The 13,422-nt window shown below is 47.6% G+C and overlaps 1 protein-coding gene across 2 annotated transcripts in view; it reads right to left on the bottom strand.

Annotated features, from left to right (window-relative positions):
• Positions 1–729: 729 nt before the first annotated feature.
• The window catches only part of IFNGR2 (interferon gamma receptor 2), a 28,987-nt gene continuing 16,294 nt past the window's right edge, over positions 730–13,422 (bottom strand). Inside the window, exons 3-7 of one of the 2 annotated variants that reach the window (XM_032276972.1) lie at positions 13,091–13,293; positions 8,406–8,554; positions 3,536–3,689; positions 3,021–3,178; positions 730–1,439 (exon numbers count right to left, since the gene is read on the bottom strand). In XM_032276972.1, the coding sequence (XP_032132863.1) occupies positions 1,305–1,439; positions 3,021–3,178; positions 3,536–3,689; positions 8,406–8,554; positions 13,091–13,293 (799 nt within the window). In that variant the 3' untranslated portion in view covers positions 730–1,304. The remainder of the gene's footprint in view (positions 1,440–3,020; positions 3,179–3,535; positions 3,690–8,405; positions 8,555–13,090; positions 13,294–13,422) is intronic. The other variant, XM_032276973.1, reaches the window with a different exon arrangement.

Below are 13,422 nucleotides of genomic sequence, written 5' to 3' on the forward strand. Positions count from 1 at the left end.
GCTGAGTTCCTGTGAGGCCTCAGTAGCTCTACCAGGTGTTATTTAAGAAAAAATAAGGCCGGGCGAGGTGGCTCATGCCTGTAATCCCAGCACTTTAGGAGGCCAAGGCAGGTGGATCACCTGAGGTAAGGAGTTCGAGACCAGCCTGACCAACATGGTGAAAACCCATCTCTACCAAATACAAAAAACTAGCTGGGTGTGGTGGTGCACGCCTGTAGTCCCAGCTACTTGGGAGGCTGAGGCAGGAGAATTGCTTGAACCTGGGAGGTAGAGGTTGCAGTGAGCCAAGATTGTGCCATTACACTCCAGCCTGGGCAACAAGAGGGAAACTCTGTCTCAAAAAAAAAAAAAAAAAAAAAAAAAAAAAAGTTTAGATTGAGTAATTTTAAAAAGCTGAAACTGCAGAAAATTGGCTACAATAAAGAAAAGACTTCACACAGACTTTAAAAAAACATGTACTACACAGTCTTTTATTTCTAGCTTAAAAACAAAATCCTGGCCGGGCGTGGTGGCTCACACCTGTAATCCCAGCACTCTGGGAGGCCGAGGCGGGCGGATCATGAGGTCAAGAGATTGAGACCATCCTGGCCAACATGGTAAAACCCTGTCTCTACTAAAAATACAAAAATTAGCTAGGCATTGCGGCACATGCCTGTGGTCTCAGCTACTCGGGAGGCTGAGGCAGAAGAATCGCTTGAAGCCAGGAGGTGGAGGTTGCAGTGAGCTGAGATTACGCCACTGCACTCCAGCCTGGCAACAGAGCAAGACTCCATCTCAAAAAAAAAAAAAAAAATCTTAAGTTACTAGGAATATATTTACAGGATTAATTACATTTGAAGCCAGCACACTGAATGTGAAGGGCCATTCAGGTCACTCTCTGGGACAGGCTGGGACAGGTTGTGTGACCTGCCCAAGGGGCTCTGGCTCATTTGCCAAAGTTGAGAAGATGAAGACCAGGTCTTCTCACCGCTCAGCCCAACCAATAAAAAATGTATCAGAGATGTGTCATATCCATTTTGCTAACAAGCAATTACATGCCTTTTTAGTGTTTAAGAGAAGCCTTAATTTTCCTGGGATATCTCCGTAGAATCATTCCGGAAACTTGTATGATTCTGAAAATTCTTCAAGAAAAAAGAAAAGCTTGTCACTCCCCGAGACCCACTGTCTCTTACAAGGCAGGGACGTGCCTTTTAGAGGCAGGAAAAGGGAATACTGGTCTCTGTAAAGTCCAGACAGAACTCCAGCAGCTCTGTTGGCTTGATGGCCTCTTCCAGGCGGCTGGTGGGCTAGACCCATGCGTTGGTTCAATGTGTTTGGAGAACATCTTCTTGCCCCTTTTCTGGAAATGAAATGATGGACACAGAGTCCCAGACGTCATCCTTTGGTGAGCTGTCCTTGTCCAAGGCATCTAAGATGGGCTGAGCAGGGTCCTTTAAATACTTGGGGAGATTAAAAAGCAAAATTGTAATTAGTTTACCGGTTCATTATAGCCAGATCTTTTACTTTAGGTTTTTTTTTTTTTTTTTTGAGATGGAGTTTCACTCTGCCACCCAGGCTGGAGTGTAGTGGTGTGATCTTGGCTCACTGAAACCTCTGCCTCCCGGGTTCAAGTGATTGTACTGCTCAGCCTCCCGAGTAGCTGGGACTATAGGTGCCTGCCATCATGCCTGGCTAATTTTTTGTACTTTTAGTAGAGAACGGGTTTCACCATGTTGGTCAGGCTGGTCTCTAACTCCTGACCTCAAATGAACCGCCCACCTCGGCCTCCCAAAGTGTTGGGATTACAGGCGTGAGCCACTCGCCTGGCCTACTGTAGTTTTAGTTGGTATAGCTGTTATTTTATTCAGGTATAAGTTGATTCTGTCCACCAATGACATAATTTCTCTTTCTCTTCTTCAACAATGAAACACTTTTTTTTTTTTTGGAGTCAGAGCCTCTCTTTCGCCCAGGCTGGAGTGCAGTGGCATGATCTTGGCTCACTACAACCTCTGTCTCCCGGGTTCGAGGGATTCTCCTGCCTCAGCCTCCCAAGTAGCTAGGATTGCAGGCAGGCATCACCAAGCTGGCTAATTTTTGTTATTTTTAGTAGAGACAAGGTTTCACCAAGTTGGCCAGGCTGCTCTCGAACTCCTGACCTCAAATGATCTGCCCACCTCAGCCCCTCAAAGTGCTGGGATTATAGGTGTGAGCTACCACGTCCAGCCTACTTTAGTTTTAATTGGTATAGTTGTCTTTTATTCAGGTATAAATTGATTCTGTCCACCAATGACGTAACTTCTTTTTTTTTCTTTTTGAGACTGAGTATTGATCTGCTGCCCAGGATGGAGTGCAGTGAAGAGATCTCAGCTCACTGCAACCTCCGCCTCCTGGGTTCAAGCTATTCTCCTGCCTCAGCCTCCTGAGTAGCTGGGATTGCAGGCGTGCACCACCACGCCCAGCTAATTTTTGTGTTAACTTTTCTTTTTTCAACAATGAAACACATTTTTTTTTTTTTGGAGTCAGAGTCTCTTTTTCGCCCAGGCTGGAGTGCAGTGGCATGATCTGAGCTCACTGCAACCTCCGCCTCCCAGGTTCAAGCGATTCTCCTGCCTCAGCCTCCTGAATAGCTAGGATTGCAGGCATGCACCACCATGCCCAGCTAATTTTTTATATTTTTCATGGCGACAGAGTTTCACCATGTTAGCCAGATTGGTCTTGAACTTCTGACCTCAGGTGATCTGCCTGCCTCAGCCTCTCAAAATGTTATGTTGGGATTACAGGCATGAGCCACTGCATCCAGCAGCCTGGCCAACACAGTGAAACCCCATCTCTACTAAAAATACAAAAAATTAGCAGGCTGTGGTGGTGTGCACCTGTAATCCTAGCTACTTGGGAGACTATGGCAGCAGAATTGCTTGAACCCGGGAGGCGGAGGTTGCAGTGAGCAGAGATGTTGCCACTGCACTCCAGCCTGGGTGACAGAGTGAGACTCCACCTAAAAAAGAAAAAGAAAAAGAAAAAAAAGATGTGTGCACACATACCTCTTCTATCTGTAACGGGATGCTTGGCGGAGTATGAAACCAATGTTTAATCAGGGCTCTGTATTTCAGGACCAGGAAGAAACAGGCCCCTGCCAGCACCGACATCAATGAAAATGTTCCCACAGAGATCAGGATGACTTGCTGAAGCTTGGTGGAGGCTAAAAAGAGGACCCGAAAGTGAACAGAATGACCATCCTACACACAACACAAACGTCAGCTAACGTTCCATCCGTGCTGCTTGAAGAGCATTCCTGTCCTAGTAAAATGGACAAGTCCCCCTCCCCTGCCCCACCTGGTATGCTTACAGTGATAGCTAAAGTCAATCCTGTAATGAAATAAAGCAAGCGGTAGCTGTCTGGCAGCCTCTGCGGCTCATTATCCCTGCAGCTCAGCGTGCTCTTCTCACTGGGTCTCCCCACTCCCAACACCCAGGACCTCATAAGCATTCCCCAATTTCACTATTGGAGAAGTGTTCTTTTCCCTGTTCAGAAAGGACATAAGAAGGTAAATTTTACCATCTGCCATGATTTTGTAGCAAGATGTGTTGCTTAGGTGCCCATTTACGTTACTTTTGTTCCAAAGCAGCTGTGCCTGGACTTGTAAACAGTACACTCTGAAGGGTTTCAAGTTATCCAACGAAATGGAGTTGCTTCTGAAAGGGCCTTTGACCTAAAAATAAACACGACAAGCACACACGTAAATCACTTGAATGAACGAGGCCAAGCTGCCTCCATCTGTTCTGATGTTTCCTGAAATTCACTGTGAAAGCGACAGCCAAAGGAGAATGAGATGCCATTTTGAGCAGGTCACTGGCTGGCAGCGGACACATTTTATGTGTGAAAATTGGTGTGCTGTGTGCTAAAGAGGCTGACAGCTTTAGAACTGTGTTTCTGGCTGTGAGGTCTCAGAGGGTCCATTGTAGTAACTAGGCTTTAGTAAATCCCAATTTCTAAGATAACCTTTTTCTCCATTAAAATTAACATTTGGGCCAGATGCGATGGCTCATGCCTGTAATCTCAGCACTTTGGGAGGCCAAAGTGGGCAGATCACCTGAGGTCAGGAGTTCGAGACCAGCCTGGCCAATATCACAAAACCCTGTCTCCACTAAAAATATAAAAATTAGCTGGGTGTGGTGGCATGCACCTGTAATCCCAGCTACATGGGAGGCTGACGGAGGAGAATCCCTTGTACCAGGAGGCGGAGGATGCAGGGAACAGACATTGCGTCACTGCACTCCAGCTTGAGCGAGAGAGCGAGACTCCATCTCAAAATAAACTAACGTTTTCTGTCTGTGTGTGTGTGTGCGTGTTTTTTTTTTTTTTTGAGATGGAGTTTCACTCTCATTGCCCAGGGTGGAGTGCATTGGTGCGACCTTGGATCACTGCAACCTCCCCCTCCTGGGTTCAAGTGATTCTTCTGCCTCCGACTCCCGGGTAGCTGGGACTACGGGCACCCGCCACCATGCCCAGCTGATTTTTGTACTTTTAGTGGAGACAGGGTTTCACCATGTTGCCCAGGCAAGTCTCACATTGCTGACCTCAGGTGACGCACCTGCCTCGGCCTCCTAAAGTGCTGGATTACAGGCGTGAGCCACCACGTCCGGCCAACATTTTGTATTTCATGGTTAATCTAGATACCTCAAGTTAGTCAACAAAGATAAAATTATTCTAAGAAATAATGTTCCTTTCATTCCCAGCCTCCTTCTAGCTTGACCAAAATGTGCTTGATGGCCTTAGGGATTTGTGCCATCAGGAGACGCCTGGACCCCAGATGCCAGGAGGATTCTGTGTCCTCCCCACATCCCCTGCTGCCTCCAGCAGGCCTTGCTGCCTCCCCGCCTGGTCATCCAGGCAATGGATCCTCACTCTTGTCTTGCCAAAATTGTCACTGTCCCATACTGAAGCGAAAAACAGTGAGTGATACCCTATTACGGCAGCATAGGGTTCCTTGCAAAGAACTGTTTTCTAATTTTGAGATACAATATAATCCACTGCAGCCACAAGAAATGGTGGTATAACGTATGCTGGAAAATATGGGAAGATAAGGCTGCTAAATTGTTGACTGGGAAAGGCAGATCAATCAAATACAGAATATGTTGTTATTATTATTATTGAGACGGAGTCTTACTCTGTTGCCAGGCCAGAGTGCAGTGGTGTGATCTTGGCTCACTGCAGCCTCTGCCTGCTGGGTTCAAGCGATTCTCCTGCCTCAGCCTCCCAAGTAACTGGGATTACAGGTGCCTGCCACCACGCCTGGCTAATTTTTGTATTTTTAGTGGAGATGGGTTTTCACCATGCTGGCCAGGCCTGTCTTGAACCCCTGACCTCAAGTGATCTGCCCGCCTCGGCCTCCTAAAGTGCTGGGATTACAGGTGTGAGCCACCGCACCCAGCCTGGGAATTTGGATTTCAGGTTTATCCCTCCCATTCCCAAACTGGTAAGGTGGCTTACTGTCCCTACACTGTTTGCACAAACAACGTCGCTTCTTTATGAGGAACATCTGCTTTCCTTCTGGGAGTTGGAATTTTGGTATATGGTAGATAGAGGGTGCCTATGTGTCTAGCCCCCAGTAAATTCCCTGGGCGCTAGGTCTCTCAAGCCTCCCTGGCAGACAACAGTTCACCTGTGCAGTCACAGCTTGCTGGTGGAGGAATGAAGTGCGTCCTGGACACTCAGCTCAGGGAGGGTTCCTGGAAGCCAACCTCGGGCCCTGCGGACTTTCCTCCATGAGTCTTTTCCCTTTGCTGATTTTGCTTTGCATCCTTTTGCTGTAGGAAACCAGAGTGTGGGCCAGGTGCGGTGGCTCACACCTGTAATCCTAGCACTTTGGGAGGCCAAGGCAGGCAGATCCCTTGAGGCCATGAGTTCGAGACCACCCTGGGCAACATAGTGAAACCCCATCTCTACTAAAAATATAAAAAATTAGCCAGGTGTGGTGGGGGGCACCCATAATCTCAGCTACTCGGGAGGCTGAGGCAGGAGAATCGCTTGAACTCATGAGGCAGAGGTTGCAATGAGCCGAGATTGTGTCACTGCACTCCAGCCTGGCAACAGAGTGAAACTCTGTCTCAAAACAAAACAAAAAAAAAAACGAAAGAAATTAGAGTGTGACTCTGTGCTGAGTCCTGGGAGTCTTTTGAGTGTTCTAGGGGTGGGTTTTGGGGACCCTAACACACAGACTCACAGCTGGAACAAAGATCCTATCTGGGGCTTTCAGAGTCATTTTCATCCTTGAACCTTTTCACCATGGGTGCCAAGTACAGAGGCTTTGGTCAAACTGGGAAAGGGGGTCTTGGGGTCCCTCACAGCTGCTCCTCTTCACAGGCTCTGGCTTATAGCTCGGTTGTTTCATTTTATACACAAGGAAGCTGCAGCCCAGAGAGGCTAAGTGACATGGAGCTAGAAGGCAGTGGAAGCCTGTTGTGTGCGCTCTTCATTAGGGCGTGCTGATCAACGAGGCTGGCCCCAGGGACCTGGAGCGGAGTCCTCTAGTGCTGGGCAGCCCTGCCCGGCTCTAGGATTCAAGTGGCAACTTGCCCTCTGGGGGCTGACAGTGCAGAGAAGCGGAGGGTCTCCATCCTAAAAAACCAGAAGTATGGGTGGGCCCTTGGGGAGGGACCTCTGCCACATGGTGCCCTTGAGTGAAGAAACCAACCAGAGGGTGGAGAAAAACATGGCCAGAGCACCCGCCCCATCTCCTGCGTTGCCAGCACCATATCCGGTGGGTGAGGATAGACTTGGAAGAGGCCGAGTCTCTCCTGGAAACTACCAGGCTCCCTCTATCCTAATCAACCCAGATCTTGAGCTCTGATTTAGAGAAATGATTTTTCCCTATTTCCTAGATGCTACATCTGTTTTTCAATGAGTCTCACCCTTCCCAGTTTCATACTCCTCATAATGAAATGAAGAGGCTGGGGACAGGGGCTCATGCCTGTAACCTCAGCACTTTCAGAGACCGAGGTGGGCAGATCACTTGAGACCAGGAGTTCGAGACCACCCTGGGCAACATGGGAAAACCCCATCTCTACAAAAAAAAATTTAAAGAAATTAGCCAGGTGTGGTGGCACAAGCCTGTCTCAGCTACTCAGGAGGCTGAAGTGGGTGGATCGCGTGAGCCCAGGAGGCGGAGGTTGCAGTGACCGAGATGGTACCACCATACTCCAGCCTGGGCGACAGTGAGACGCTCTCAAAAAAAGAACAGTAAATCTAAAAAAAAATGAAGAAGTACAGATATAAAGTATGTGGCAGAAAAACATGGCGGTCAAGAGCAGGGGTCTGAAGCTAGACGACTCTGCTCTGCTCAGCCAGTGGTTCAGGGCTGACCTGGGGCAAGTGACTTAAAGACTTGGATTCCCTTTCTGCAAAACAGGTTGGTGTAAAGATGAAATGGGCTGGGCATGGTGGCTCACACCTGTAATCCCAACACTTTGGGTGGCCGAGGTGGGTGGATCACCTGAGGTCAGGGGTTTGACACCAGCCTGACCAACATGGTGAAACCCCCTCTCTACTAAAAATACAACACTTAGCTGGGCATCAAGAGTGAAACTCCATCTCAAAAAAAAAAAAAAAAAAAAAAAAAAAAAAAAAGATGAAATGAGATGAAGTGTCTAAAATGCTGGCCCAGAGCCAAACATAAAGGAAGCTCTCAATAAATGTAAGCTCTTATTATCCAAAAGTTGAATTTAGGAAATCGTGAAGTTCACATAGATAACAGAACCTCATTAAATGCAGCCGGGATAATTTAGGCCCTGGAGATGCTTCAAGACCATCCTGTTTTCTTCCTGTACTCCCGAGGCTGACAAGGCCCCTCTGATCTCCTGCACCTCTGTCAATGTGACCACCTGCCACAGTCCCTCGTGACTTGCATTTCTGACCAATCTAGGCACCTGCAGTTCTCCACGTGTGCCATGTCTTCTCACACCTGCTGGTACTGCCCTCTGGAAGGCTCCTTCTCCCTCCAGTGGGCCTTCCCCCTAATTCACATGTGCCCTCTTCACAAACTGTTCGAACGTTTATACAGTTAAGCCTTGTGGGCTGTAGTCATGGACTCCTCATGGAGAACCAGGCCTGCTAAAACCTCCTCCAAACTGCAGAGCGTGGCAAAGGCATCATGAGCAGGCCACCAGCAAAGTCTGGACCCCACACAAGGGAAACAGACTGGCATCAAAAGATGGCCAGCCCTTCAGATGGACCTGGCGGAGGGAGGTCTCAGCACACGGAGTGGAAAAACAGGTCTTGAGGAGGATGATGAAAACAGGCTGAGGACTCAGCCTCCATGGGGACACGGGGACACCCTGCTCTAGCCCATGTTAAAGATGTTTTTCTTTTGCTAAGACGGAAACTGCAAAGGAAAGAAAATCCAAACAAAAAAGAAGCATGCTCTTGCCTGTTGGACTCCAGCTTCTTCCCAGTAATAGACATAGTACCAAAAATAGGCCGTGGAGGTATGAGGGATGTCAAAGGGAGAGGAGAACCTGATGATGAGGGAGCCTTCTCCTGGGGTCACCTCGATGTTTTTTGGAGGCCCGACAGTCACTGAAAAAGAATTACAAAGAGAAAACCATGATATAATACAATGTGTTATATAATGCAATATATATATATATATACACAATGTATTATATAATGCAATATATATATACATACACATATAGTGTGTGTAGATATATACATACATACATATTTTTATTTATTATTATTATTATTTTTTCGAGATGAAGTCTTGCTCTGTCACCCAGGCTGGAGTGCAGTGGCGTGATCTCAGCTCACTGCAACCTCCACCTCCCAGGTTCAAGCAATTCTCCTGCCTCAACCTCCCAAGTAACTGGGATTACAGGCGCATGCCACCTTGCCTGGCTAATTTTTGGATTTTTAGTAGAGACAAGGTTGTATCATGTTGGCCAGGCTGGTCTCGAACTCCTGACCTCTTGATTCACCTGCCTCAGCCTGCCAATGTGTTGGGGTTACAGGTGTTAGCCACTGTGCCTCGCCTATTTATTTAATTAAATTAATTTATTTATTTTTGAGATGGAATCTTGTTCTGTCACCCAGGCTGGAGTGCAGTGGTACGATCTTGGCTCACTGCAACCTCTGCCTCCCGGGTTCAAGCAATTCTTCTGCCTCAACCTCCCAAGTAGCTGCGATTACAGGCACCCATCACCATGCCTGGCTAATTTTTGTATTTTCAGTAGAGACAAGGTTTTACCATTTTGGCCAGGCTGGTTTCAAACTCCTGACCTCAGATGATCCGCCTACCTCAGCCTTCCAAAGTGCTGTGATTACAGGTGTGAGTCACCATGTCCAGCCATATTTATATTTATATTGATATTTATATATGCAGTGGGGTTGACTTCGGATGCACAAGACTGCAAGAGGCTGCTTTAGGCGAGAGGCTGCCTTCGAGTCAGCCTCCAGGTGGAAGGAGAGGGCTTGAGGCACCCACGGTGTGGCCCAGAGCAAATCCCTCTGGCTCCGCAGGAGGCAGCTCCAGTGCCAGGAGGAGAGATTTCAACAGGCAGGTGCAAAAGCCTCCCTGACTGAAAGGCCACCAGAGCCAATCTCTCTTAAAACAACTCCCTAGGAGTTGTTTCCAGGGCTTCTGCAAAGGACGTGCCCAATTACAAGAATCACTGTGCTCAGCAGATCCCACAGATATGGCTTTCTACCAGGTATTTAGGATTGACACAGCTGAGATGCAGGTTACCAGTCAGGGGCCATGTGACCATAAGCAGTGCCACCTAGTAACATGGGTGACATGGCACCTTTATTGTCGGATTTCCAGAGAAACAAAACTGGAGGGTTAACCAAAGGTCAAGTTTTCATGCAGAGGGGAAATGATTTTGTTAGCCCTTACCTACAATACATATATATATATATACACAAAATTCCAATATAACTGAGCAAAAGTGGTATTTACAAACTGTACGTACATTTGTCTCCTAGCTTCTTATAATACTATGTTTATTTATTTATTTAAAAAGTTTTTTTGAGACAGGGTCTTTGTCTATTGCCCAGGCTGGAGTGCAGCAGTGCAATGGTGGCTCACTGCAACCTCCACCTCCCAGGTTCAAGTGACCCAACCACTTCGGCCTTCCGAGTGCCTGAGACTACAGGCCCGTGTCACCACGCCCAGCTAATCCTAATCTGTTTTTTTTTTTTTTTTTTTTTTTTTTTTTGTAAAGCTGAAGTTTTGCCATGTTGTCCAGGCTAGTTTTGAACTCCTGGGCTCAAATGATCCTCCTGCCTCGACCTCCAAAAGTACTAGGATTCCAGGCGTGAGCCACCAAGCCCATGCTACATTTAAACACAGTGACTGAGAAGGATCTCCATGGTAAGTCTATTTGTTAAGGCTTTTCACAGAATTCACAGGTCAGGCTAGAACTGTGACTCATAATGTGCTATCAATGAGGGTTATAAAGCGTTTCTTAAGTAAGCATGCACATTCTCTCATTCACCAAAGGAACTCAGATCAAAGTACAGGTTGGGTCCTCAAAGTTCTAGGAGCCCTATGTCTGCACGTTTTACACCGGGAGACAATCATATCACTGTGGGTTCACAACATCAGGACAGGCTTCTCTCCCCTGGGCACTCCAGGTTGGCGAGGGACAAGTGCATGATCTGGCCAAGCTTCTCTCCGTGCAAAGGAACTGCTGGGTTTGTATCTGTGCCTCTCATTTGTTCTGGTGGAGGTGCTGAGTCCAGACAACGCCCGGTGGCAGAAGCAGGGGCAGGCCTGGCCCACCGCCAGCCACAGTGATGTTTGTGGATTGACTACTAGTGACAAAATACAAGTTCTCCAGCTTCCCTGGTCCCAGTTAAATAAGCAGAGCGTGCAGAAGTGTGTGCAGAAGCACCTGTAGGGCCTGGCTATAGGACACGTTCTTTAGACATCTCCATTAGCATGTGGGAGTCTGGACACCAGCCACGGGTGGCCACTGCCTGGCTGAATGCACAGGGCTGAGACCTGCCCTTGTGAAGACACTCCCAGGAATCTGGTATCAGCCCTGTAAGCCTCTTCTCTAGAGGGGAGAACAATCTGTCTCCTCTCACAGCACTGGAGGAAGGCTGGCCCCATGGAACCCTGGGCAATGTGTGCAGCCTCCAGGCTACTAGGGATCAGTGTCACCGCCAAATAAGGGTACCGTGGGCTGGATGCAGCAGGCGTGGTGGCTCACACCTGTAATTCCAGCGCTTTGGGAGGCTGAAGTGGGTGGATCACTTGAAGTCAGGAGTTCGAGACCAGCCTGGCCAACATGGAGAAACCCTGTCTTTACTAAAAATACAAAAATTAGGCGGGCATGGTGGTGCGTGCCTGTAATCCCAGCTACTCGGGAGGCTGAGGCAGGAGAATCGCTTGAACCTGGCAGGCAGAGGTTGCAGTGAGCCAAGATTGTGCCACTGCACTCCAGTCTGGGTGACAGAGTGAGAGTGTCTCAAAACAAAAAAACCCAAACAAAAAAACAATTAAGATTATCCCCATTTCTCCGACGAGGAAATGGAAGCCTGAAGGTGACATTACTTGCCCAGAGAAACACAGCTAGTAAGTGGCAAAGCTGGGATATGAACCCAGGTGGGGGTGATGCCAAAGCCTGCCCCCTCCAAACCCCATCTCATCCCTCCACTTGGTAACCACCTTCATGTCCATTGCTGATTCTAACGCCACCAGCAGAGGTGAAAGTGGCAGGTGTGATGTGAGGCCACCACTGCGTCAAGCTTTTCCAGCACGGGGGCAGAGAACAGCAGCCCGGCCAGTAACTAAGAGAAACACGCTGCTCGATTCCGGCCAGGAGCAGTGGCTGGCTGGTTCCGGACCCACTGTCACCATACGCCCTGTTTTTGTTACCCTCTCTTGATATCTGGGCAGTGGCATTAACTATCATTCTTTTTTTTTTTTTTTAAATGTTGTAGTCACGCTCTGTTATTCAGGCTGGAGTAAAATGGCATGATCTTAGCTCACTGTAACCTCTGCCTCCCAGGTTCAAGAGATTCTCCTGCCTCAGGTTCCTGAGTAGCTGGGATTACAGGTATTTGCCACCATACCTGGCTAACTTTTGTATTTTTAGTAGAGATGGGGTTTCACCATGTTGGACAGGCTGGTCTCCAACTCCTGGCCACAGATGATCTGCCCGCTTCAGTTTCCCAAAGTGTTGGGATTACAGGCGTGAGCCATCGTGCCCGGCAGGAACCCTTTTTATTCCCCCAATTTTTTATTGTGGTAAAATACACATAATATAAACTTTAGCATCTTAACCAGACTACCTCCCCGCCTTAAAAAAATATAACCAAAACACCATTATAACACTGAAAATAAGTCAACAATAATTTGTTTATTATATATCAAATGGTGATCACATTTCCTCAACTATCTTATACTTTAGTTTGTGTAAATCAAGATCCAAGTCAAGTTTCATGCCCTGTGTGTGCATAAACCACAGACATGGAAGAAACATCTGGCATGGCTGACCACGGGACAAGTGAATCACCGGAGGAACGAATGTAGGAACTGGTATCTGAGGGTTCTTCCGTCCCCTTCCAATATCTGGGTACGCATTTGTTCATTCAGTCATTCAGCAAATATTTATTGAATACCGACTACATGTGCCTATTCTGCAACATAAAAGAAGTTGCACCAGAACAAGTGAGGGTGATCAGAGAGCTATGCTAGCATCCCTTTAAACATGAGGTTAGCAAGCTTTCTCAGTAAAAAACCAAAGTAAATTTAGGCTTTGCAGGCTCAACAGTTGCTACTGCAAGTATTCCATCATTGTAGTGTGAAAGCAGCCATAGACCCAGTAAAAGATGGATGTAACTGTGTGTTCCAATAAAACTTTATTTACAAAAACAAGTGGTAGGCCAGATTTGGCCTGCAGGCTGTAGTTGGCCAACCCCTGGTTTAGCAAATCACACTCTACTAGCATCAGCCTCTAAGGTCAGAGTGTGGGTATGACCATTCTATCCATTTGTCTGCTGGTCATTTAGGGTCAGAGGCAGGGCAGAGGTATGTGAAGTTGATACTGCAAGTGAAGAAAACCTGGAAAGTATAAAGGAAGTTCTATTCCCAAGTTCTCTTACCATTCCGATAGTGTTGAAACCAAGGCATTGTCACCCAGGCAGAATGGAGTGCTCCCAGCTCAGCTCGAAGGCGCAGAGTGACATTGAAATCCATTGGGAAGCCCGCTGAGGGGCTGGCCACAGTGAAGTCACACTCTGTCGCTGTGATCTGTGTACAATTCACCCCTATGGACGTGTCCACCGTCAGCCATTCATCACCGCTGCTGGGAAGGAAAAAAAGGATTTCAATTTACAGAATTCTCTCTGCTGCTTTTTCTCTTTTTCTTTTCCTTTCCCTGACAAGGGTGAGTTTGAGGATTCTCTCTGCTTCATGTGGCAGTTTCCCCAGAGCT

This window comes from Sapajus apella, unplaced genomic scaffold (genome assembly GCF_009761245.1).
Source record: "Sapajus apella isolate SASKATOON/1434 unplaced genomic scaffold, GSC_monkey_1.0 scaffold8, whole genome shotgun sequence".
Classification (NCBI taxonomy): Eukaryota; Metazoa; Chordata; class Mammalia; order Primates; family Cebidae; genus Sapajus; species Sapajus apella.